The sequence below is a fragment of the Rhinopithecus roxellana genome, chromosome 3, assembly GCF_007565055.1.
Source record: "Rhinopithecus roxellana isolate Shanxi Qingling chromosome 3, ASM756505v1, whole genome shotgun sequence".
Taxonomy (NCBI): Eukaryota; Metazoa; Chordata; class Mammalia; order Primates; family Cercopithecidae; genus Rhinopithecus; species Rhinopithecus roxellana.
In genome coordinates this window covers 163,137,326-163,164,362 of record NC_044551.1, presented here as the reverse complement: position 1 = coordinate 163,164,362, position 27,037 = coordinate 163,137,326, and the positions used below count along the sequence as shown (strand labels likewise).

The following is a 27,037-nucleotide window of genomic DNA, read 5'->3' as shown; positions in this document are numbered from 1 at the left end:
CCCTTCAGGATGACACCAACATTTCTCATTAATACCTGGCATTATTACCTTGGGATAAATCCTCAGGAGCCAGTATGCCTCAGAGAACTTCTAGGAAATACAGCTTCTCTTTCCTGCAATGGTTGCCATTACTCAGAGTTTTAGCACAGCCATTTGGGAGATATGATACTTTAGCACTACCTTTGAGGCATCTACTTCTGTATAATACACTTATCCTACTAGTTTAGTTGTTGTTTTGTTTTTAAACCATCCACAATTTGCCTTTGTTTGGGTGAAGTGTAGCCCAGTTCAGAGCTAGGCTGAACAATTTTCTTGAGATCCCTGAGAAGACCAAGCAGACATTCTGCTTTGGCAGGTAACCTTTACCTACTCTGTGTGTCAGAACCAAACACATACTTACGTGCATTTGATTTTTTTCTTGGAAGAAAACCTAACTATTAATTAGGCTAAAGCCTTCAAGCAAAGTATTTCACTGGGCTATTTGCCTCAGAAGCTATATTTTTATAGCCTGTCCATTAATTGTGAACAGATTATTTAAAAGGGATATGTATTAATAAATATTAAGGGTGGAAACCAAAAAAGTAAACCAGGACAAAGGTTCCACTGTATGTGTATCACCTCAGAGGGGACCCCCAGCAGGCAATGAAATGGGGCTTTTTCACAAAGCCAAGGGAGGAGGGAGGTCAGGGGCGGCAATAGGCAGGATCCTGGGGTTTTGAATCTGTTTGATTAAAAGGCAGGTTTGTGTAGAGAATTAGAGAAACAAATCATAGAACAGACACCTTGTGATGTAAGCCCCTTCACAAACAAAAGACATGTGTTGCATCTCATTAAAACAGGTTTTCTTTTATTGCCACTGATGGATTGGGATGTCATAATTTTCCCTCAAAAGTAAATGGCCTATTTTCAAAGTAGGCGGAGGGTCCGTGCTCCTTATATCTGTCCTTAATTCAAGAAATATATCTAACTGTAGTCTAACAAGAGTCAGTCTCAGAAGAAATTAATGAGGAACATCCATTAATTATTCATGCTCTGAAACAGTAGGTCTGCTAATGTTTCTGCTAATCACCAAAGCTAAACAGATGTATCTTCATAAAGACAATCTTGAAGAATAGAACGAGTGTAAAAGAGACACAAATAGAAAAAATATGAATATGTATGGCGATGACAGGAAATAATAGTGAATGCATCACTGCTCCTAAGACAATATTTGTTTAAAGTGCAAAGCATAGGAAAATTGTCAGAGAGAGTTCTGTTCATGATTTCTAGTATTTAAATGTTATCGTAAGCAATAATAGTAAGAGTTAAGTTTATAGGGGCTAAAACTAATGCTAGAAAATGAAAAGAATTAGACTCCTACTTTTTAAAACAGCATTTAGAAAGCTGTTGAATTTCCATAAACATTCTAAAAGAAGCATCTTTCATGGATGTTAAATGAATGGTAAGGTTGTAAATTTTAAATTCATCATTTACAAATACAAAATTATTCAAACCTTTATTTTTGCCTCCATACAAATTTGGTCAGAATTAAATCTGTCGGTTCCTTTATGGAGTTGCAAAGATGGTGTTAACATGGCACCCTCATGGTTCTGTGATCTGCAGTATGGAGTAGTAAAGTGGAGCCATTTCTGAAACCAGATCATCTGGACGTAAAGTTTGACTCTACATTTACTAGCTTTGTAACTTGGGTAAGTTAACCTCTCAGTATCTTAACTTCCTCACTGGCAAAATGGAATAATAAGGGTACCCACCTCAAAACATTAAAAAATGAGTTCTTAGGACAGTCCAAAATAAGTGCTCAGTATTTGTGAGTTATTATTATTATCATGATGGCCTTATTATAATCAATATATGAGAATGACAATACTGGGTATGTTTCACAGAATTCACATTTTGTATGGCTGCAGCTTTCACAATGGAATGATAGTGACAGGCTCCACGTTGCCTCTGAACGCATATTCCCAGTCATGATGTTGCTTCTCACAGTCCTTTGAATATAATACAATTCCCTTCATAGTCTAAGGGAGATTTGCAGGATGGTTGGTATCAGTGTGGTGATCAGTACAGGGACCATAGGAGACACAGCTTGAAAACTCGGTCCTTTTTCCAGTGGTCTGCCTCCAACCCATGCTGGAGACTGTGGATTAGATCCTTTCAATGGCACTTTTATCACTCAGATCTTTTATCCAAATTGTCACAGGGAGATGTGCCTTTGCACTTCTTTGGAAAGGTCACCTATGTCCTGCCTGCTGTCATCAGTATATGACATCAGTGATTCTAGAAAATACTTCCCATTCTGCATGCCAGAATCACTTGAAGAAGTTTAATATATATATTTAATAATATATTTATTGTCCAGGCGCAGTGGCTCATGCCTGTAATCCCAGCATTTTGGGATACCCAAGTGGGCAGATCACTCGAGATCAGGATTTCGAGACCAGCTGATAAGTTTTGTTGTTTAATAAAACACAGAAGTGACATAGAAAGCTTTGGCTGTATGTGGGTTTTGTTTTGTTAGTACAACTAATGGCATGTGGGCTTTGCCCAGCCTTGTGTATTTTCCCCACATTTTGTACACATAGTGTATTTGCCCACTATTCAAAGGCAGTGATTCTTAACATCTGGGTCATTGCACATTTGACCTAAAGAGTGTCATTTATGAAAGATCCACTGTCATAAATGAGGGTGGATTTGAGGTTATCCCTTCTAATGAAATCACTCTCCCTCACTTGCATTCTCTAATGCTTTCTTGCATGGAGAGAAGAGGCACTTCTATTGCTATGCATAAACTGGCATTCTGTTTAATCTCTACAGCAGTTTAGGGAGTGAGTGCCCCTGATAGTCCATTAAAAAAGGTGGTTGAGCCGGGCGCGGTGGCTCAAGCCTGTAATCCCAGCACTTTGGGAGGCCGAGACGGGCGGATCACGAGGTCAGGAGATCGAGACCATCCTGGCTAACACGGTGAAACCCCGTCTCTACTAAAAAAAATACAAAAACTAGCCGGGCGAGGTGGCGGGCGCCTGTAGTCCCAGCTACTCAGGAGGCTGAGGCAGGAGCATGGCGTAAACCCGGGAGGCGGAGCTTGCAGTGAGCTGAGATCTGGCCACTGCACTCCAGTCCGGGCGACAGAGCGAGACTCCGCCTCAAAAAAAAAAAAAAAAAAAAAAAGGTGGTTGAAATATTGCTTTGCTTACCAGAAAAAAATCAGGGGTGGGGGGCTATTTTTAGCTTGTCATGACCATGTATGCTCCCATGATCGTGCAGTACATACCGAGTAGGGTACAGCAAGACCCTGCTCTAGTCTCCAGCAGGCCAACAGCATGTTTCCCTATGAGCCAGAATGACTGTCTCACCTTTCAAGCTAGAACCCCTCACTGGCACAGGTCCTCCTTCATCCCACAATCGACCTCTCCCTAATGCCCCTGTGCCTTTTCCCCTCTGCCTGCTCAACTGGGATGGCCTCAGCCTCGGACTTACAGGAGGTTGTAGAAGAAATAAAGACATGAAACAATACAAGAATAGTAGATTCCTTTGATATTATCCTCCCTCTGTTTTCCACCCACCCCCATGAACATACCCCTTTAGCATCAATGATCCCAGAAGCAGTTGGTAGGATGTGAAATTAAAATAGAAATACCACAAAGAGAAGACAGCCTATGACCAAAAACCAAGCTCCCTGGAAGTAGCACATTAGCTCATTCATCCAAATGTGGGGAAAATACACAGGGCTGGGCAAAACTCACACGCCATTAGTTATACTAACAAAACAAAATCCACATGCAGGCAAAGCTTTCTGTGTCACTTCTGTGTTTTATTAAACAACAAAACCTATCAGTCATGTAACAGGCACTGCTTTTGTACACAGACCAACTGAATTCTAAGAGCTGCTAAGCTGTATGGCAACATTTAGGTCTTTCTACCCACACCGGCCACGTTTCTATTTCCCTCTCCACATATTCCTGATCTGCAGCACATGCTTATTTGCTGTTTGTCTGTAAAAATGTGTATGCTCTCGCAGAGCAGAATGCAATTCATCTGAAATAGAAACACGAACATTTCATAAACTAGGAAAATGAAAAAAACATGGGGGAGTGATGTATATTTTGATGACTACCGAAACTGGTGATACTTATGTGTTTTCTGCCACATGGTAGCAAAACTCCCTAAGGTGCGTATGCACATATTCAAAATTTCCAGACCACTTTTTCACTTATCACAAACTTCCTCTTGGGTATTTTTACTCTAGGACAGATACTATCACCTTAAAAAAGCAACATCCAGAACTGCACCTATTACTAAAATATCTACAGAGTATTTAAATAACAAATAAACCAGGTCTGGGAGAAGGAAGAAAATTAAGCAGCTATTCTAGAATTTCTCTTCTTCCCAGTGTTGCCAGCCTCTGTCAGGAAAAAGGAGTTAATTTTCATAAAAACCTGAGCTACTAAGGTTATGCAAAATCAACATGTGTGGGGAGAAATAGCAAGGATGTTTCCTCTGTGTTTATCTTATAATTTATTATCCTCCTGAAACAAATGTGCAGATGACATTCATTTTTCCTGACATAATGTGGTAGGTGGTCAAGTTCTTCAAAAATTGTGTAAGCTGCTTTTTAGTATTACTACCAATTCATGAAGTAGCAATAGCAAATTATCTTTACCCACATGAAAGTCCCAGTCTCTCATGCACTTTGTAATCTTATTTACAATAACTGTAATCTTTGTATTCTCTAGTAGGAAGTGCTAGAACAATGTAAAAGTTTGAATGATTACATAATCCTTAGATTTGTTGCCTGAAAAAAAGTCTCCTGTTGGCTATAAAATAGGCTTACTTTTTTCTGCAGGTGCTTACCCTTTAGGGTGAGAGTGGAGGGTTAGAATGGAATCCACAGGTAATATTAAAAAGTCCCTTCCCCTAACGCTCCAGATCTAGTCCAGATAAAGTCATTATTAAAAATTTCACACCTGTTATCCTGTTTTGATTTGAAATTTGAAGAACAACTTTGCCTCTGGCTTCTGGGTAGTCACATTAAGTTAATTACTCCAGCAACAAGAAAGAAGAATAAAGCAGAAAACGAAGAAGAGGGATTCCCTGTGAATTAAGCATGGTGCCCCTGGCTATCCCGGAGGAAATCAATGTCACCACGTCCTCCCTTCTTCTTAAAGGGGTATCCTGTGAAACCCCATCCCTACTAAACATACAAAAAAATTAACCGGGCATGGTGGCGGGCGCCTGTAGTCCCAGCTACTCGGGAGGCTGAGGCAGGAGAATGGCGTGAACCCGGGAGGCGGAGCTTGCAGTGAGCCAAGATCACACCACTGCACTCCAGCCTGGGCGACAGAGCAAGACTCCGTCTCAAAAAAAAGGGGGGGAGGGGGCAGGGTGGGTATCCTTTGCTGCAGGGAATGGGATTTTTAAAAAAAGGTTTACAATTTTATGAATAGAGAGATGATATCCTAAGGAAGTATAAAATTGAGATATAAAAACAGCCTCATAGAAAAGTCTTTCTCTGAGAAACTATTTGCAAACTATGTATCCAACGAAGGACTAGTATCTAGAATATACGAGGAACTCAAAAAAATCACCAACAGAAATTACAAATAATCCCACTAAAACATGGGCAAAGGGGCCGGGCGTGGTGGCTCACACCTGTAATCCCAGCACTTTGGGAGGCCGAGGTGGGCAGATCACTTGAAGTCAGGAGTTCGAGACCAGCCTGGCCAATATGGCAAAACCGCGTCTCTAACAAAAATATAAAAAATTAGCCAGGTGTGGTGGCATGGCACCTGTAATCCCAGCTACTTGGGAGGCTGAGACAGGAGAATAGCTTGAACCAGGAGGTGGAGGTTGCAGTGAGCTGAGATCACACCACTGCACCCCAGCCTGAGAGACAGAGCGAGACTCCATCTCAAAACAAAACAAAACAAAACAAAACCAAGTGGGCAAAGGTGGCCGGGCGTGGTGGCTCACGCCTGTAATCGTAGCACTTTGGGAGGCTTAGATGGGCAGATCACTTGCTGCCAAGGAGTTTGAGACCAGCCTGGCCAACATGGTGAAACCCCATCTCTACTTTACTTAATAATTTAGAATAAATGTATAAAAATAATTTAAAAATTTTAAAGTGAGCAAAGGATATGAATAGACGTTTCTCAAAAGAAGATATACAAATGTCCAACACGCATGAAAAAAATGCTTAACACCACTAATTATTAGGGAACTGCAAATTAAAACCACAGTGAGACACCATACCACCTTACTCCTGCAAGAATAACCATGATTAAAAAGTTAAAAAACAATAGATGTAGCGTGGATGTAGGGAAAAGGGAACGCTTATACACTGCCAGTAGGAATGTGAATTACTACAACCTTGATGGAAAACAGTGTGAAGATTCTTTTTTTTTTTTTTTTTTTTGAGACGGAGTCTCGCTCTGTCGCCCAGGTTGGAGTGCAGTGGCCGGATCTCAGCTCACTGCAAGCTCCGCCTCCCACGTTTATGCCATTCTCCTGCCTCAGCCTCCCGAGTAGCTGGGACTACAGGCACCTGCCACCTGGCCCGGCTAGCTTTTTGTATTTTTTAGTAGAGACGGGGTTTCACCGTATTAGCCAGGATGGTCTCGATCTCCTGACCTCGTGATCCGCCCGTCTCGGCCTCCCAAAGTGCTGGGATTACAGGCTTGAGCCACCGTGCCTGGCCCGTGAAGATTCTTTAAAGAACTAAAAGTAGATCTTTAAGTGGATCTAACAGTTGATCCAGCAATCCTACTGCTGGGTATCCCAAGGAAAAGAAGTCATTTATATGAAAAAGACATTTGCACATGTATGTTTATAGCAGCACAATTTGCAATTGCAAAGATACGGAACCAATCTAAGCACCCATTGACTAAAGAGCCAATAAAGAAAATGTGCCATAAATACACCATGGAATACTATTCAGCCCCGAAAAAGAATGAAATAATGTCTTTTGCAGCAACTTGCATGGAGCTGGAGGCCATTATTCTAAATGAAGCAACACAAGAGTGGAAAACCGAAAACCTTATGTGCTCACTTATAAGTGGGAGCTAAGCTATGAGTACACAAAGGCATACAGAGTGATATAATGGACTTTAGAGACTCAGAAGGGAGAGGGTGGTAGGGGGTTAGGGATAAAAAACTACACATTAGGTACAGTGTACACTACTCAGGTGATTGGTGCACTAAAATTTCAGAATTCACTACTATAGAATTCATCCATGTAACAAAATCCAAGTGTACCCCAAAAGCTATTGAAATTTTGTAAAGGGAAAAAAATACCAATCTAATAATAAAAAAAAAGTAAAGTCTCCCTCTGGACACTTTAATAGTGTGGCATGTTAGAAGGGAGGAGGGGAAACAAGCACAGATTCATCATTTCCAGACAAAAAGTGTGTCTATTTTCTATTTGCGTGTTTAAAACATTTTTGTCTTCCAGGATGTTCAATAAATCAATACGCTTGCTTAAATGGTTATAATAGAACTCACTAAAAAAAGAAATATTTAATAGTTTTAATAACGATTTTCAGTGTGTATCATTTGAATACTTTTATAAAAGTTACAAGATGAAGAATATGACAGCTTACTTTTAATTTTTTTCTGCCTTTTATCCAGAAACACAAAATCCATGAATGACTTGTGAAGTTATTTCACATACTTTGTACTAATGATATATCTATTCAATAGCTATTCTAGTGTCCCCCAAACAAATCTATTCTATATACAAAATAGTTTCATCAGTTTTTCTATTTGAATTGTTTTCCTTTGGCCACACCCTATAACATAATTCATTGGCCAGCTTTTTTACACAAGTATACATACTTTACAGAATTTTTTCTTTTTTTTTTTCTGTCTCCCAGGCTGGAGTGCAATGGTGTGATCTCGGCTCACTGCAATCTCTGCCTCCTGGCTTCAAGCAATTCTCCTGCCTCAGACTCCTGAGTTGCTGGGATTACAGACGTTGTGCAGCCATGCCAGGCTAATTTTTGTATTTTTAATAGAGACGGGGATTCATCATGTTGGCCAGGCTGGTCTCGAACTCCTGACCTTAAGCGATCCCACTGCCTTGGCCTCCCAGAGTGCTGGGATTACAGGCATGAGCCACCGCGCCCAGCCACAGAATAGTTAAGGAAAGATCTCATTTTCTATAACTAAGGGATTCACACTAAAGGATTTACTGGGCTGAAGCAGATCATGTAACAGACAACAGAACAGCCAGTAAGGGTCATTCTGAAGTGACTCTCTTAAATAAACACCCAGAACAAAGAGCTCAACACTGGGGAAGTGTTTATGCTTTTATGTGGTATGAGGAAACCTAGAAAGAACAGATTCTTATCAGGAAAGTGAGCCCCTTCTACCATCTTGGGAAGTGATTTATAAGACTGTTAAAACATGCTTTAGGCCCGGCGCGGTGGCTCAAGCCTGTAATCCCAGCACTTTGGGAGGCCGAGACGGGCGGATCACGAGGTCAGGAGATCAAGACCATCCTGGCTAACACGGTGAAACCCCGTCTCTACTAAAAAATACAAAAAATTAGCCGGGCATGGTGGCGAGCGCCTGTAGTCCCAGCTACTCGGGAGGCTGAGGCAGGAGAATGGCGTAAACGCGGGAGGCGGAGCTTGCAGTGAGCTGAGATCCGGCCACTGCACTCCTGCCTGGGCGACAGAGCCAGCCTCCTTCTCAAAAAAAAAAAAAAAAAAAACATGCTTTATTTGACACACCTCATGACTACATGTAATGTGTACTTACAACTGATAAAGATTAGAAAATGTCGTCACCTATAGCTGTCTCTATCTAGTTGATTATCATGGTGTACAGTATTATAGAAATACAGAGGTGCCAACTCAGGTATGCAGTATACCTTTCTCTTTTCTTCAACATTGCTTACACATTTATTTAGGTGATTCCACAAGATTTAATAACCAAGGTAGAAAATTCAATTGCAGTTGAAAATAACTCGAGACCATTTGATGAAGCTTAGATCTGCTGATAGTGATGTACATTTCACAAAATACTTTCAGTGAACTCCCATTTAATGTTCATTGCAACCCTGTGAACATTAAATGGGTACTAATATTATAATGTTCATTGTATATGAGTGAACTGAATCTTCTAAAGACTAAGAAGATCCAGGCAGAGACTATACCTGTGATGCTAGTGCTTTGGGAGACTGAGGCACGAGGATTGCTTGAGCAAGGAAGTTGAGGTTACCATGAGCCATGATAGCACCACTGCACTCCCACCAGGCAGCCTGGATGACAGAGAGAGACCTTGTCTCCAAAGAAATGAAACGAACAAACAAAACAAAACAAAAAAAGACTAAACCCTGTTCACAGCTCACACAAGTAGCAAGAATTGAGACGTGAGCACAGTATCAAACAATGGTAAAAAGCCCCATTTTGATGTCAGACATAACGTGGTTTTAACTGTTGGCTTTGCTTTGAGACTATAGGTGACACAACTGCTCTATGCCCAAGTTTCCTCTTGTACAAAAAAAGAAAAATAATAGTATACCTCAGAGTTAAATAATAACGTTTAAGAAACTTTCTACAAAGAGTAGATGAAACTTCTTTGACATACTTGGGGGCCTCAGGAGACCACACAGCACCATTCTATTGGGATGACTCCAAATAATTTTCACATGAATGGCTAAAGTGCAGAAATGTATAATTTATTAGGACTTAAATAAATCAGGGAGAAAAGTGCTTTAAAGTTATTGGTAGAAAATTTTCAGAAAATAAAGTTATAATTCTAAGAAACTAAGTTTCTACGTATAAAATTCTTCCTTCCCTGTATTTAACATTTCAAAGCAAAATACGCTGAAAAACTCTTTAATAACATGCATTTTTTTTTAGCATTCGATCACAGTAAAAGTTTTAAAAAACACACATGACATACTTCTGGAATCTTCACAGAGGAAAAAAAAACACACGACATAATCCAATTTTATTTTTAGGGTGAAATACCTGTCTTAAAACATGTGCTGTGTGGCCAGCAGAATGTTATAATCATTCTCTTTTGTCTCAGCAATTTTCCTGAAACAATTATCATATCGGAAATATTCCCTAATGCTACAAAGTTTGTCAAGAATAAAAGACTTTTTCATTGAACCTCTTAGAACATGCCTAGTTTTCTCATGGGCTGTCAAAGAATAAAAAGTCCCCTCTTCTTCAAGGCCACTTACATCTTTTTCTTTTTTCAGATGACTATTACCATAACAACTATAAGTCAATAAACATTTCAAAGTTCTCCAAATAGTAAAAATTAGAAATCCGCAAAGATTTGGAATGATCTAAGAAATCTGAACATGTAAAAAAAAGAACTCCCCAAACAGAACAATGACATGAACATCAGTTTTATTCACTAATTCTTTTTAAAAATCTATGGCATAAACATAAAATGAACACTGCTATTCTCAGCACTTTTTGTCTAAAAAATTCAGTGTTCTATATGAAAACATCATTAAATTAAAGCATGGAAACTTATTTATGTACAACATGATTTTTTTAATGCGAAGGTTAAAAGGAAAAAGACACGAGAAATATTGAAAAACACAAAGAATCAAGGTGGAAATACTGCAAGATTATCATAATTCAATTTGTCACAGGGAAAACATTTAAGATAAAATTGAAAACAAAATAACACAGGTTATGATATAGCCAAATTATTGTGAAATGTATCAAATTGGCTGGCTGTACATTGTGGAGGTCACAGAAAATTACTACTTTAAAATGTTCCCCCACAAATTAACATAAATAAGCTGTTCTCTGTGGTTTCCAATATGCTACCTAAAAACACAGTGTTGCTCCCCAAGGGAGTCGGGTTCCAATCCAAGGCAGATGAGATAGATGGAGCCAGAATGGCAGCATTTGACAGACACTAATAAAAAAGACCAGTGACATTCTACAGACTTGGCAATATTCCATTTTATTAGAAGCAGTGGAGCACAGAGGTTAAGCACTTGAGCTCTGGAGTCAGACCTGTGTTCAAATGCTGACTCCACCACTACAGGTTGTGTGACCTCAGGAAGGCAAATTTCTCTCTCTCAAACTGTTTTCAAAGCTGAATAAGGTGGTAAGAACACCTTCTTCAAAGGCTGTGAATGTAGGCAAAATACTCACTCCACTAATTGGGTCACAGTCTGCATTCAGTCCATGAGTTATTTCTTCAAAGTGAGTTTAAAATTATCAATCAGGTTAATTCAAAGTATTTGTTTGGTACCATGGTATTATAAGAAAGTCAGGTTTTATTGCTTAAGGATTTCCAAAAGAAAAGTACATAGACAAGAGGGTAGAAATAACGAAATGTGTAAGTAACTTATAACTCCATGATGAGTTCTGATTTCACTACTTTGCAGACAATGGTTTTCTCCTTTGCATTTCTGAATATATGGGAATATTCTTATGGACATGTCCCCAATCTTTCTTTTCGCACTTTAAAAACTGGGAAAGGTCAGACATGTAAAGAGACAAGTGACACACTTGCTCAAGAGTAAGAAAAGTGGCAAAGGCAGTTAGTTATGTTTTATATAGGGCTTATCAATTTCTTATATTTCTTATAAACTTATAGGGATATGTTTGAAAAAGGTGAAATTCAATGGCACATTAGAATATACTTTTTTTTTTTTAAGGTATCAAAATTGGTTTGTTTTAAATTGTTGATGGCTAAGGTGAACTCTAAGTGCAAAATTTAATTCAAAGCCAAATAATCTCTTACTGATTTATAGCCCTTAAAGAGTTGTAGTTGTGGGCCAGGCACAGTGGCTCACGCCTGTAATCCCAGCACTTTGGGAGGCCAAAGCGGGTGGATCACGAGATCAGGAGTTGGAGACCAGCCTGGCCAATATGGTGAAACCCTGTCTCTACAAAAATACAAAAATTAGCCGGTGTGGTGGCACGTGCCTGTAGTCCCAGCTACTTGGGAGGCTGAGGCAGGAGAATCGCTTGAACCTGGGAGGTGGAGGTTGCAGTGAGCTGAGATTGCGCCACACTGACTCCAGCCTGAGCCACAGAGCGAGACTCCGTCTCAAAAAAAAAAAAAAAAAAAAAAAAAAAAAAAAAAAAAAAAAAAACTGTCGTTTTATGGACTTCACAGCTATTTAAAAAATATACAAATAATTACTGCAGTGATTTGAATTGGATAAAATGTAGCACCAATATATCAATATTCCCATTCCCTTCCCAAGACATGACAAAAATATAAAACCGTAGGCAAGTTTAAAAAGTCACTGAGAAGTTGTCTACTTTTAAAATTAAAAACTACAAAATACTCTTCAAGAAAAAACATCAAGTAAAAGAAAAAAGGAAAAACAGAAGATAAAGTAGTAACATTTTATATTCAAAATAGTTTCTACAATGTCACAGCAAGGAAGACAATGACTAAAATGCACTCCATCATGCAACTCAATAGGCTAATTTTCCAAACTGTAATTTTGAAAGCCAAATGGTGGGACCTGACAAGATTTTTATCTAACAGGATGAAAATATCGGGTGCATATCGGGCAGGTATTGTTTTGTAAACTTTCGTTTTGTGTGTGTATACTGGGTTCCAATGCAAAATGTGTCTCATTTTGAGTTGCTGTGAAAAAAGATTCAGTCCCTGCTCCAAGACTAAATTTTGCCTTTTGGAGCCCCCTGCAGGCTCTAAATGTTAATAACGTAAATCCTAAAGTAAATAAATAGCCCTACTGTTGGAAGGTGGTTCAGAAATTACCATTCAATAATTTATGCAGGAATACATGTTTACATAGATAAATAGGCTGCGTTTGGTCTAAGAACTCAAACTGACTATGTGAGTAGTCTCAATCTTGAAGCGAAATTATCCTCAAGAAAAAATTAATTTGGCAAGGTCTGTATTAGCCCTTACTAATTAAATTTAAAATTAGAAGAAATATATCAATATCTCATAATAATAGAAGTCTGGAGGCAAACTAAGAAGTAAAATCGCAAGGACTTTAGGAAACTATTAATAAGACACTCATCTTTATAAGGTTTTTACAAAAGAGTGTTAACAATTTAATCAACAGAAACGGCTAAGTGCTGAAAAGGCTTGTTTCCGCCCCTATACTTGCCTTCAAAGAATTGAGTAAATTACAATTTTGAACAATCAAGTGCTAAACCTGAACTCCAACTCTACATATTATTTTAAGAACTAGTAGGTCATCACATCAAACTAGTAAAACTATGAAGTTGGCTGGGGGTGGTGGCTCAAGCCTGTAATCCCAGTACTTTGGGAGGTCAAGGTTAGAGGATCACTTAAGGTCAGGAGTTCAAGACTAGCACAGTGAAACCTTATCTCTACTAAAAATACAAAAATTAGCCAAGATCGTGCCACTGCACTCCAATCTGGGCAACATAACAAGACTCCGCCTCAAAAACAACAAAAAACAAAAAACAAAAAATACCTCTATGAAATGGTTAGAAAACCGAAGTGGAAGTGAGGTCAGAAATTCAGGCTTATCTTTATCTAAAACAAGCTAAGGGGTCTTCTTTCCTTGCTGCTCTTTCACAAAAGATAATTTAATATAAATGCAAAGACAAAGTAACAGCAATGTTAATCATGCTTATGTTAATGAATACCACCACCACCACCACCACCACACTAAGAAATGCTTGCAGAAGCTTAAGAGTAGATGCAAACACAAATAACTCACAATCATCAAACACTATTCTGACCTTGATTTCACCCTGTATCAAATTGCCTATCTTAGAATGCTGGAATGGTTTAGTTAACCTAAGGTCAACTGCAGAACAGGGAAGAGGCCAAATGGTAGATGATCCTGTTGAAAGGAGAGATCTTGGCAATAAAATCAATTTAGCATAAATGAAGGTGATTCATAATACAAGCAGTAGCAGTAGATTGCCCTTTTTTTTTTTTTTTTTTTTTTTTCCCTGGGTCAGTTTTGGTTGGTCTTTCAAGTTAGGTCTTTGAGACTAAAAATGAACATAAAATGAGCAGCTCTGCACAGCAAGGTAATGTTGGTCCATTTAGTCTAAACCAACTCTATCATCCAATATCCCCAAATGTTGATAAACACAATTGTATCTGTGTTTACAGTAACATATCTAGATCCAGATTTGATTGTATGCTGGGGCTTATGATTCAAAATTTATCTTTGGCTTTAGTACAATTTACTTCAAAATCAGTAAAAGTATCACATAAAATCATTAATTTCTGTTAATGAAAGCTCCGTTTTAGTAAAACATTTGATTTCTTCAACAGATGTAACTATGTTCAGAATTATGCCTCCTCCCTCCAAAAAAGTCCCAAAACTAATGTTTATTGTAAATATATTTAGGATTAATTATGATCTATTCAAAGCAAATGGTGACAAACAGCTTATTTGCTATTTACATAATATATAAATTTTATCTGAAAAGAATGAAAATAAACTTTACTCCTGTTCTTTGAGTATTTTCTTGTATAAGCTGAAATTTAAAGAATGATCCTTCTTAAACAATGCATAATCATTGGAAGGGGAATTTTATAATAGCATTTTTTAAAATGGTAAAACAAAGTGATACACTTCCCTTCTCTTTCTCATCACCACACAGTCCTTAGTGCATAAGATCACTACCTACTCCTGTTTGTCCCTTATAAATCTTCGTCACATTCACAACTGATTTATCTTTAAATCATCTCTTCTAGGAGTTTTTTCCCTTCTCCCTATTCTACTTAAGGAAAATGTCCCTCCTACAACTGGCAGGCATAATGAATATCCTCAAGACAACATTAAAATAATTGCTTTCATGAAACTGTTTTGTGCTTTTTATCTGGGATACCTAAGAACCATCCATGAACAAAATAATGTGGCTATCAAAGGTTACTTACAAGTAGCATTTTAATACCTTCTCTTTCATTCTCCAGGTTACTCTGTTGAGAAAGTTATCCTACTTAATATTTAATAGCCAGTGACTTCGAACCCAACTTCATATTGAATGACATTCTCTCATGTTTATGAACACAACATAAAACACACATACATAGCCACTACTCACCCACTCTCACAAGCAAGCATACACACACATTTTCTTTCTTTCCAGAACAAGCCAGAATTACAGCTCTTTTAGTGATTGTTATAATTTTTGGAATGGTTCATAAATTTTCCAAATTCTTTTAAATTTGTAATACTTTCATCTTTTTTTCTTTTTTTTCCAATTGTGAACCATTCCATATTGCATCTTTATTGCAAAAGTCAACATGCTTCTTAGAAATTCAGATTGTAATTGATAAAACAAACATTACATATATGAATTTAAATGTATAAACAGTTAGAAATTCAACAATATCTCCTATTATACTATTACACAAGATCACAATTTTGTAAAAACTATAATACAGGCATACTATACATCAAGAGGAACCACTATTCCTTTTCACATGATTTTTTTCTTTTTTGAAAAAATGACTCATCACGAAGGACCCTTTTCACAACAGGACTGCTTTCCAATTTATCATCTTAGCTGGTAATAATATTTCTTCAATGTTACACAATGAAATTGAGGGAAATTTTGCAATACTCGGGGTTACCTTTTTATCTTGGACAGTAATCCAGTAGTATATCAGGCTGACCTAATCAACTGGTGGCTATTATTGCTACATATAAGTGATGTCATACACATTAAGAGGAACAGAATTTGCCTTGGATGCTGTATGTTATTTCTGTAAATAAAGATGACAAGAAAACATGTATGGTAGTTATCCACTTTTAAGTGAAATTCTAACAGCTGAAGATTTGATGGTGGAAGTAAAATATCCCAAAGGGGGCAGGGGATATATATAAACTATTTTATGCTAACCTTAAGTGTTCCAATATTATAATTAACTCACTTTAAATTCATCTTTGAGTCAAACATGTTTTAAAATTCTTTGAAAGCATACTTTTAAAGTATTTTTAGTCCTGTTTAAGGTGTACTGAAAACTTTTATAGAAAGGGCCTCAAATCTTACTGAAAAAACTGTTTTTCACTTTAACACACCTCTTTTTTATCCTCTGCCCCCAATAAGTCAAATTTTCAACTTTTTACTGATAAGATGTCCATTTTGAGGTCAAAAAAATCATATGAAAAGGAATCTCATTCTGTTGAACTGTCAGTCTCCTGAAATTTTTCTTACAGTTCCATTTATTTACTGTAATTTTCAGTTTCCAAATACAAAAATACAACAATTCTTATTGAAATCTATACGCTGGTAGTTTTAGTACACAAAAAGAAAACAAAAAAACAAAAAACACCCAAACAAATTATTTACAAAATTATACAGTTTAAGAAAAAACTTTGTACAAAAAATATATAAATCCTTTGTTCCCTCTATCACGATTAAACTGTCAGGACTCAAAATATTCACCACAATGAATCTTTCAAAATATATACCGACTGAGCCACAGACATCAAGAAAAATTTCATTAGAGATGATGGAGGAGTAAGGAGCAAGATTGTGTACTCTAGATACACCATTCTAATGTTTTCCTTCTTTTATAAGCTTATTTTACCTTCAGTGTTACTAGAAATATAACAATAACCTAGAAAGAGGAAGTCCTTATTATTATGAAAGAAAATTATATGAACTTAAAAAGGACCCTGGTTTGACACATCAGTCCAGGAAAACATGTAGAAGAATAAAGATTATCAGAACATGGGATTTAACTTCTTACAGCTAAGTAAATCTAGAATCCTGATGGTTTTAAGTTCTTGAGTGAATAGTTTCTATTTTGAGAAATGGTCTTTACCTCAGCAAACAAAATCCTTGATATAGCGGTCACCAAGAACCTTTTGAAGCCAACAGGAGGTTTCAATTTTTCATACCACACATATATAAAAACAAAGATGTGTATATCCTTGAAAAAGTGATGGCCTATGTACATTAATCATTTTTATTTTCCCAGGGGTCAGTACAGTGTAGTGTTGCTCCTCTGCTTTTCCATCTAACATTCAGAACACGAGGACATAAATTTACATATATATTTTACTTAACAGATACTCTACTCTATACAGTGTACAGTAAAAATGCACACAGGAAACTCTACTGAGGGATGCATATGTTCATGGATAGCAACAAACTACAAAATTATGAAAAAATAAGGTCATCTGATCAAAGTCATATATGACTCCCATTTATTACTAGCATACTCAGCCCTCAACCCCCTCCCACCCACCTCCCACCCCTAGTCACCTCACCATCATGGTTTAAATTTAGGAAGAGAATTTCAGACATTTAAAAATCCTTCTGTGTAACTATAACTGAACTGAAGCTTCAAAAGAGGGAGAAAAAAAAAAAAAAAAAAAGCTGGTGATTCTCTTCTCCCCAAAATCCTTTCATCATTCTCATCAAAACATCACTTAGTTATCCAGGTGCTGGTTTGAACCTTTTATTGGAGACTGCCTGCGATTGCCCAAATGAACCACTTATATCAATGATGACGTAAGTCAGGCCTATTATAGAAAGGCAAGAGGAAGAAAAGGGGGATGAGAAAGGGGCAATAGGTGAAAGCCTTTTACATTCTGAGTTATAAAAATTTTTAAAAAGACCAGCCGAACCAGCGCTCACTAAATATCAAAGCAAACTAAGAATCAGTAGCCGGAAAAGTCCAGGAGTTCATATGACAAGAGAATGGAAATACTATAGAGCTAGCTACCATTGCTGTAGCATTTAAGAACACAGTTTGTTGTCATTTTCACTGAAATAGTACTACTACCACACACAAAAACCATGAAAAACACATTTAGACTGAATACAAATTGGGCTCCTCCAAAGTAAAAAAAAAATTAAAATAAACATATTTTTCTTCCAAGACCACTCTTGAAAGCAAAAGGGCATTTTAATTACAAATATTTCCTACTGTCTGATGACCCATCCATAATAACTGAGAGTTAAAAGATTACAGGTGATTTTGACATTTAATTAAACTTTATCAGTAGATTATAATCCAAAATAAAATTTCTGAACACCCTGTCATTTACATCATAATCCAACACCAATAGCAACAAAAAAAAGGTGGTGTGGAAAATAAGGCTCTAGAGATTATCCATGTCATTGCTGTGGATCTTCACAACTGTGTAAAAGTCACTAGGCCTTTGGTGCTTTAATATCATGTACAGTTATGAGATGTGTTTAAATAGCAAACTTGCTGTTCTCGAACCTACTGTGTTGAAAAGAAAAATAAAAAAAATTTTTTTGGCTCATTGACTTCTTTTAAATAATTTTTAAAAGTTGTTCTTCTAAACAATATTCCTAAAAATTATACAGCTAGCATCAGATTTCATCTTCGCCATGAGCGAGACTCATATTCATCTTCATCTTCATCGTCATCATCAGGCAAAAACAAATCTGAGGTTTCTGTTTCCTGAAGAAAGAGAGGTTAAAATCTGCTTAGTGGCACAAGAATGGTAAGTAAAATACTTTTTAGGCCAAAGGACAAACAGAGTAGTATACAAAGCTCAGGCTAGATTTCATAAGGGATGCATGCAGGAGTATCTTTCAGGGCAAAAAAAAAAAAAAAAAAAAAAAAACCCAAAATATTTTTGTAAATTAATATAAATTCTTCTCCCCTGCTGATTTTGCTACTTTTAATAGGAGATTTCTACTCTTAACATCATCAGGAAAATAATGTGGACATTTTGTACAGAAAATTAAAAAAAGACTATGAGATACATTTCTGATAAATTAAAATTAATTTTATTCTATTAAAAATTAGGAAAATAGGCCACCGCGGGCGTCTGACAAAACACATCAAGTTCATGCGGGACATGATTCGGGATGGGTGCGGCTTTGCCCCATACAAGCGGCGTGCCATGGAGTTACTGAAGGTCTCCAAGGACAAACGGGCCCTCAAATTTATCAAGAAAAGGGTGGGGACGCACATCCGCACCAAGAGGAAGCGGGAGGAGCTGAGCAACGTATTGGCTGCCATGAGGAAAGCTGCTGCCAAGAAAGACTGAGCCCCCTCCCCTGCCCTCTCCCTGAAATAAAGAACAGCTTGACAGAAAAAAAAAAAAAAAAAAAAAGGAAAATAAATGACCAAACACCTAAATCTTTGTTTTTATATCCATCCAATCGTTTGTGAGAGGTGAATATACTAGCTTCCCCACGACACTGATATTCCAAATCTTACATAAAAATCTAAAAGACAAAGTAGATGTATCTGCAAACACTACCCAAATATCATGACTTTTTTTTTTCCTTTTAATTTGGGGAAATGTCTGCTTTTGCTGTGTAAAATTACCCATATAGTGAGAAGACACTTGATCAAACTATAAATGCTAGGCATCTTTTAAAACCAAGATTGTCATATAAATCAGGAAAACCTCGCAATGTAGCCTAAGTGTTCACTAAATAAACTAATGATAAATAACAGAAGTAAAAAAGCAAAATAAATTCTCATATATTTTAAGAAGTTGATTATTCAGTACTTTTGTTATTGAGGTCTTCAGTTTTCCAATTCTTTCCTCTATGTTCAATTTCTGCACACTCTCATTTTAACTAATTGTACACAGAAGGAAAATAAGAAACTTAAATCTATTACTATGGAACTTGAATTAAAAAAAGGGAAACCAATCAATTAAAGTTTAATTTGTTTATGTAATCTCTGACTTTATTCATCAGAATAAAAATTTCTAAAGCCCAAATAAATCCAATATAAATGTAAATAAAAAAGAACAGTCTTTCCTATACCAGAAGAAAATAATGCCCAAGACAGCTTTTTATATCTCTAGACCTGCTTTAATTCTCTAATAAACATCTAAACTGGTCTTAACCCAATATTTATTTTTAAATTTATACTATTTAATATCATAAAAAATACACAATTGAAAAGTGATCTAATTCAACTCTTATTTCCAACCATTAAATTTACCTCCTCCTTGACTTCTTCTTCTTCAGTCTCAGTGGATATAGATGGTGCCTTGGGCTTGTGCCATGATATCTGTAGCCGACGGTCTTTAAATTTTGGCCCTTGGTTTGCAGCCTAAAATATATATTAGAAGAACATACAAGTTTGCACTCCAGTTACTAATGATTTTTGCAAATTCTGTGTTATTTAAAAAGTATAATATAGGGCAAGGGAGAAATCTGTTAAGGTGGCTCTACAATCTCCAATGACAGCTAAAAAACAAAATAAAGTCCCTTTTAATTAGAGCAACTATATATTCTGGTTTGCCTAGGATAACCCATGGTTTATATCTGTGTTAGGTAAATGTTAGCATCTGTCTTGGTTGAAGTAATACTTTTTTTTCTAAGTACAGTTGCTTTACTTACAGAAGTCATGATGAGGACAAGAAATATTCTTAATATATGTATTGACCTTTGGCTTCTATATCTACATACATAGACTCAAACCTTAGAAATAACTAATTTTTTAAAAAGTGAATCATCTGCTTATTCATCTCACTGCATCTCTTACAGCCCCACCTATGTTTGATAAAGTTCTTCCTATTGCCAATTCTGAAATGCTATACATTAATAAGCACCTCCCAGCTCATCTATGCATTCAGTAAACATTAAATACACCTAATAATATCCTAACTCATAAAACTGCTCCATTTCAAATGTGTTACTTGGTACTAATTTTTAAACTTTTTTTTCTCCCCAGCAAATTCCAATAAGGGAAAGCAAATTTTAAAGACAAAGCAACAGAGACAAGGGAACAGGGATCCAAAGTTTCAAAAAAGTAAAAGCTTAGCCATCCCTAAAGCTTTCCTATCAAAGGTCCTCATTTATAGAACTGAGGGTTCTGAAAAACTTAATTGAAGAGTCTCTTTTTTATTTGGGCTTTCATTCTAGTCTATCTAGCAAAAATCATTGTTAAACCTCTTGAAGCATTTGCCAAATGTTTCCATAAAACACTTGGAGCATAGCATGGTGTGAATGTACATTAGGGCAGACTCATAAATCCATTACTGCCTGCACAGACTTCATCCTATGTTCTAAGAGAAAAATTCCCACCATTCCTTGCAGGGTCTAAATGCTTACTACCTAACACAAAACATTATGACTCAATGGGACATACCAAACTGATGTATCAAAATAGCCCTACCAAATATATATATGTACCTTTTCTTTTCTTTTTGAGACAGAGTCTTGCTCTGATTCCCAGGCTGGAATGCAGTGGGAAGATCACACTCACTGCAGCCTTGACTCCCCGAGTCCACGTGATCCTCCCACTTCAGCCTCCCAAGTAGCTGAGACCACAGGCATGCATCACCTCACCTGGCTAATTTTTTAGTTTTATAGACGGGGTCTCCCTATGTTGCCCGGGCTGGTCTCAAACTCTTGGGCTCGAGCAATTCTCCCATCTCAGCCTCCCAAAGTGCTGGGATTACAGGCATGAGCCACAGCACCTGGTCTATATTTGCGATCTTTTAAAAATCAGGTAATGTATGTAATAGAGATCCTTTACCCTTACTCTATCCTTTAACACACAGCCCCATTATAGAGAGGCTTTCCCTGCTTGTTTTGTTCATTTCTATATTATTTGAATTTCTAAATAAAAATATATTACTTTTATAATCAGAAAAAGTAATAAAGATTTTTAAATCTGTAATAACCGCGTTGCTCTCCAAAGAGGATAAGAGCTCTGTCCTCCAAAAGGAGTAAGGCATTAAATGTATTGCATACACATTATTAAAGGAAGAACTAGAAATGTATACGCAGTCTGAAATTAAGAATAATTTCTACTATCTAACTTATAACAAATCAAATCAGCAATTAGAATAAAGATATGATGCTACCAAGTTAAGAATTCTCATACACAAATGGTGAGAATCTCAAACTGATTCCAAACTGGTAAGAATCTAAAACTGATGGAGTTCACTCAGCAATTCCACATATAGTCATCACTTGGTATTTCTGGGGGACTGGTTCCAGGACTCTCTGTGAATACCAAAATCCATGAATGCTCAAGTAATTTACATAAAATAGTGTAGTATTAGCATATAACCTACACACATTCTCCCATATACTTTGAATCCTCTCTAGATTACTTACAATACCTAATACAATGTAAATGCTACGTAAATAGTTGTTATACTATATTGTTTAGGGAATAATGACAAAAAAATGTACATGCTCAGTACAGATGCAACCATTCATTTTTTTCCTAATATTTTTGATCCAAAATTGGTTGAATCCATGGAGGTGAAACCCACACATATGAAGGGCCAACTGTATATCCAAGAGAAATGTGTGTACATGTGTAGTTAAAAACATGTATAAGAGGCCGGGCGTGGTGGCTCAAGCCTGTAATCCCAGCACTTTGGGAGGTCGAGACGGGCGGATCACGAGGTCAGGAGATCGAGACCATCCTGGCTAACACGGTGAAACCCCGTCTCTACTAAAAACTACAAAAAAACTAGCTGGGCGAGGTGGCGGCGCCTGTAGTCCCAGCTACCCGGGAGGCTGAGACAGGAGAATGGCGTGAACCCGGGAGGCGGAGCTGCAGTGAGCTGAGATCCGGCCACAGCACTCCAGCCTGGGTGACAGAGCGAGACTCCGTCTCAAAAAAAAAAAAAAAAAAAAAAAAATGTGTATAAGATAGCAACACTGCTTACAAAAGCCACAAAGTAGAAATAACCCAAATATCCATCAATAAGAGGATGAGGCTAGGCACGGCAGCTCGCACCTGTAACCCTAACACTTTGGGAGGCCGAGGTGGGCGGATCACCTGAGGTCAGGAGTTCAAGACCAACCTGGCCAACATGGAGAAACCCCATCTCTACTAAAAATACAAAAATTAGCCAGGTGTAAGGGTGCATGCCCATAATCCCAGCTACTCAGGAGGCTGAGGCAGGAGAATCGCTTGAACCCAGGAGGCAGAGGTTGCCGTGAGCCAAGATCACGCCACTGCGATCCAGCCTGGGCAACAGAGTAAGACGCCATCTCAAAAAAAAAAAAAAAGAGGATGAAAAATAAACTGTGGTATATTGATGCAACTATTATATAGTAATAAAAATGGCAAATTAATGTTACATGTAAAAACATGAATGAGTCTCACAAACATTAAACAGAAGAAGCCAAGCACAAAAGAATACACACTGTGTGATTCCATTTATATAACATTTTAAAAACAGGCAGAATACTACTGTAATATTTAGGAATGCTCATTTAGGTGATAAAACTACGGTCAATTCTCATTACTTGCAGTAGTTACGTTCTAAAAAGTTGATGCAAACATTTAATTGGCAAATACTGAGCCACTAATCATAGCGGAAATAGAATTAGATTCTTACGAGCCTCTAGAGCAACCTTGTCCAACCTGTGGCCCACGGGCCCCATACGGCCCAGGATGGCTTTGAATGCAGCCTAACAGAAATTTCGTAAACTTTCTTAAAACACTATGAGATTTTTACTTTTTTCCGCTCATCAGTTATCATTAGTGTTAGTGTATTTTATGTGTGACCCAAGACAATTCTTGTTCTTCCAATGTGGCCCAGGGAAGCCAAAAGACTGGACACCCCTGTTTTAGAGGGTCACAACATTTTTGTCAGCTTATCAACACATACTTTGGTTTTATGTGTTTCTGTTGAAAGACATCTTATTTAATATGTATTACTGATTCATTAACATTGAACTCCTGGCCAAAAGCACTGACTTATGCCTGAACAAAGCTTAACACATGTATCTTTGTAAGGCATATCACAGCCTTACACTTAGGAACACTAGACAGGACTTTAGAACTACATTCAGGGGCCATTTAAAATAAAACAGTGTAATCACCAAGAAAACAAAAAAATTGAGAAAAATGTGGCACTAAATAGACTGCAAAGGCCAGGCATGGTGGCTCATGCCTGTCATCCTAGCACTTCAGGAGGTTGATGTCAGGAGTTTGAGACCAGCCTGGCCAACATGTGAAACCTCGTCTCTGCTAAAAATACAAAAATTAGTTGGGTGTGGTGGTGGGCGCCTGTAATCCCAGCTACTAGGGAGGCTGAGGCAGGAGAATCACTTGAACCCGGGAGACGAAGGTTGCAGTGAGCCAAGATCACGCCACTGCACTCCAGCCTGGGAGATAGAGCGATACTCTGTCTCAAAAATAAAAAATAAATGAATAATAAAATAAATAGACTGCAAAAGGGGCATTTGTTTACAGTATAAAAGCTGAAACAAGAAGGCATAGCACCACCTTATTTCTATCTCAGCTGAAAACAGGCATATACGGGGACTGGCAAAAGCAGAAGTATTGATTTTGGGGTTACAAATAAATTTCAGCGAGTAGATGAACTGGCAAATATGGAATCTGAAAATAATAAGGATTGACTGTATAAAGAAAGCAAGGTGTTCACCATAAAGTGAGGCTAACGGTTACTGCTCTGAGAAGGAGAGAAGGTAGATAGAGGCTGGGCGAAGCAACAAAGGGGATTGGGGTATTGGAAATGTTCTATTTCTTGACCTGAGGAATAGGTATATTAGGTATTTGCCTTCTGATAAATCACTGAACTGTATGTTTATGATCAGTTTAGTTGGTTTTTATAAAATTTTTTAGTTGACTATAGGTGTAACCTTTAAAAATTTTAAGGAAATAGGCCGGTTGCGGTGGCTTATGCCTATAATCCCAGCCCTTTGAGGCTGAGGCAGGTAGATCACCTGAGTTCAGGAGTTTGAGACCAGCCTGGCTAACATGGTGAAACCTCATCTCTACTAAAAATACAAAAATTAGCTGGGCGTGGTGGTGCATGCCTATAATCCCAGCTACTCGGGAGGCAAAGACAGGAGAATCCCTGAACCTGGGAGGTGGAGGATGCAGTGAGTTGAGACTGTACCACTGCACTCTGGCCTGGGTGACACACGACTTGAGACTCTGTCTCCAAAAAAATTAAAGAAATATCAGATAGCTAAGATTTTTATGTGAAAAAGGCAAGGTATGGAATGTAGCCCTGAATTTATAATATGATCACATTTTGGTAAATGTTTTTAAAGTGAGAAGCTTTATATATGCATTCTTACATACGCAGTATTTTTCTATAAAGATACCTAAGAATAGTGACTATCTTTTAAGAATGCACAAAGATGAATAAAAGGGAGATTTTAGTTTTATTAGTCATACTGTTTTTTTTTTTTGGAGACAGAGTCTTGCTCCATTGCCCAGGCTGGAGTGCAGTGGCGCAATCCGGGTTCACTCCAACCTCCATCTCCCCGGCTCAAGCAATTCTCATGCCTCAGCCCCCCGAGTAGCTGCGACTACAGGCAGATGCCACCACATCCGGCTAATTTTTGTATTTTTTGTAGAGACAGGGTTTTGCCATGTTGTCCGAGCTGGTCTCGAACTCCTGAGGTAATGTGATCCACCTGCCTCGGCCTCCCAAAGTGCTGTGATTACAGGCATGAGCCACTGTACCCAGCCCTAGTCATCCTTTTAACCATCTGCATATATTATATTTTTATTTTTTTAATTTTTATTTTTTTATTTTTTTTGAGACAGTCTCGCTCTGTCTCCCAGGCTGGAGTGCAGTGGCGCCATCTCGGCTCACTATAACTTCCACCACCCAGGTTTAAGCGATTCTCCTGCCTCAGCCTCCCGAGTAGCTGGGACTACAGGCACATGCCACCATGCCTGGCTAATTTTTTGTATTCTTAGTAGAGACGGGGCTTCACTGTGTTAGCCAGGATGGTCTCAATCTTCTGACCTCGTGATCTACCCACCTCGGCCTCCCAAAGTGCATGAGCCACTGCACCCGGCCCTAAAAAGTACTTTTAAAAAAAATCTAGGATTAATCTCTTAACATATCTGTTACTTATTAAAGTACCTAATTGTTCTACACATACATATATATTCTCTCACATACACATCTAAATATGGTTTAAAATGATAAAATATTGGGAAAAAATGGGATGTCCATCAATATAGGACAGTTCAAATGTAGTACGATACATCTGTGCGATGAAATACCACGCAGTCATTAAAAAGAATGAAGCAACACCACATGCACTAGCGTAGAACAATCTAGCAGTCTAATATATATGAAGTAAAAAGTACATATGGCAAAAGGGTGTTGTATAACATGCTACCATTTTTATAAAAGAACAAATAATATATATATATGTATAGAGAGAGAGTATCTTTAAGCAGATATATGAGAAACTAGTAACAATAATCGTCTACAGGGAGTGAAATTGAGTGACTGGAGGTAGAAGGGAATCTTATTTTTCATTGTATACACTTTTACTCCTTTTTCATTTTGTTTATGTGTGTTGGCCAAGGAAATAATTCAAATAAAAATATTTGAATTATTTGTGAACAATTCAATCATATGTGAATATGAGATCAACTATATATACCATAAATTAAAAATTATATGCATATTAGGGTTCTTGGTAGAAGCTGCTCAAAGAGAAATTCATCTAGTCCAGCCATTTTCCCAAATTAGAAATTGACGCCCAATCTATGCTAGTCATCATGTATCAATCAACTGACTGGCAGATAAAAAAACAAACTTCAAGTCTGTATGAGGGAGAGCAAACAGATACTCTCATCCAATGTCACTACAAGTATAAATTAGTACAACAGTCTGAAGGGTTATTTGGCGAGCTGTACCAAAATTTCAATGCCTGCCTTTGATCCAGTTACCTCCTTCCTAGGAATCTACCTAAAGCAGTGGTTCTCAACTGGAGACATCACTCTAGCAGGTATTTTGGTAGTCACAGTGACTGAGAAGCACTTATTGGCAATTAATAGGTGGTAGCCAGGGGTGCCAGAAGTTTTACAATGTGCAGCACTGTCCCACATAATGAAAACTTATCGGCCAGGCACGGTGGCTCACGCCTGTGATCCCAACACTTAGGGAGGCTGAGGCGGGCGGATCACAAGGTCAGGAGATTGAGATCATCCTGGCTAACACAGTGAAACCCTGTCTCTACTAAATATACAAAAAATTTGCCAGGGGTGGTGGCGGGCACCTGTAGTCCCAGCTACTCGGAAGGGTGAGGCAGGAGAATGGCGTGAACCCGGGAGGCGGAGGTTGCAGTGAGCCGAGATCATGCCACTGCACTCCAGCCTGGGCGACAGAGCAAGACTCCATCTCAAAAAAAAAAAAAAAAAAAAA

At 37.8% G+C, this 27,037-nt stretch overlaps 1 protein-coding gene across 2 annotated transcripts in view; it reads right to left on the bottom strand.

Annotated features, from left to right (window-relative positions):
• Nucleotides 1–15,076: 15,076 nt before the first annotated feature.
• Nucleotides 15,077–27,037, bottom strand: part of RBM27 (RNA binding motif protein 27) — an 89,164-nt gene continuing 77,203 nt past the window's right edge. For both annotated transcript variants that reach the window (XM_010378205.2, XM_030927468.1), the window contains 2 exons: nucleotides 19,858–19,968; nucleotides 15,077–18,348 (listed from right to left, as the gene is read on the bottom strand). In XM_010378205.2, the coding sequence (XP_010376507.1) occupies nucleotides 18,265–18,348; nucleotides 19,858–19,968 (195 nt within the window). In that variant the 3' untranslated portion in view covers nucleotides 15,077–18,264. The remainder of the gene's footprint in view (nucleotides 18,349–19,857; nucleotides 19,969–27,037) is intronic.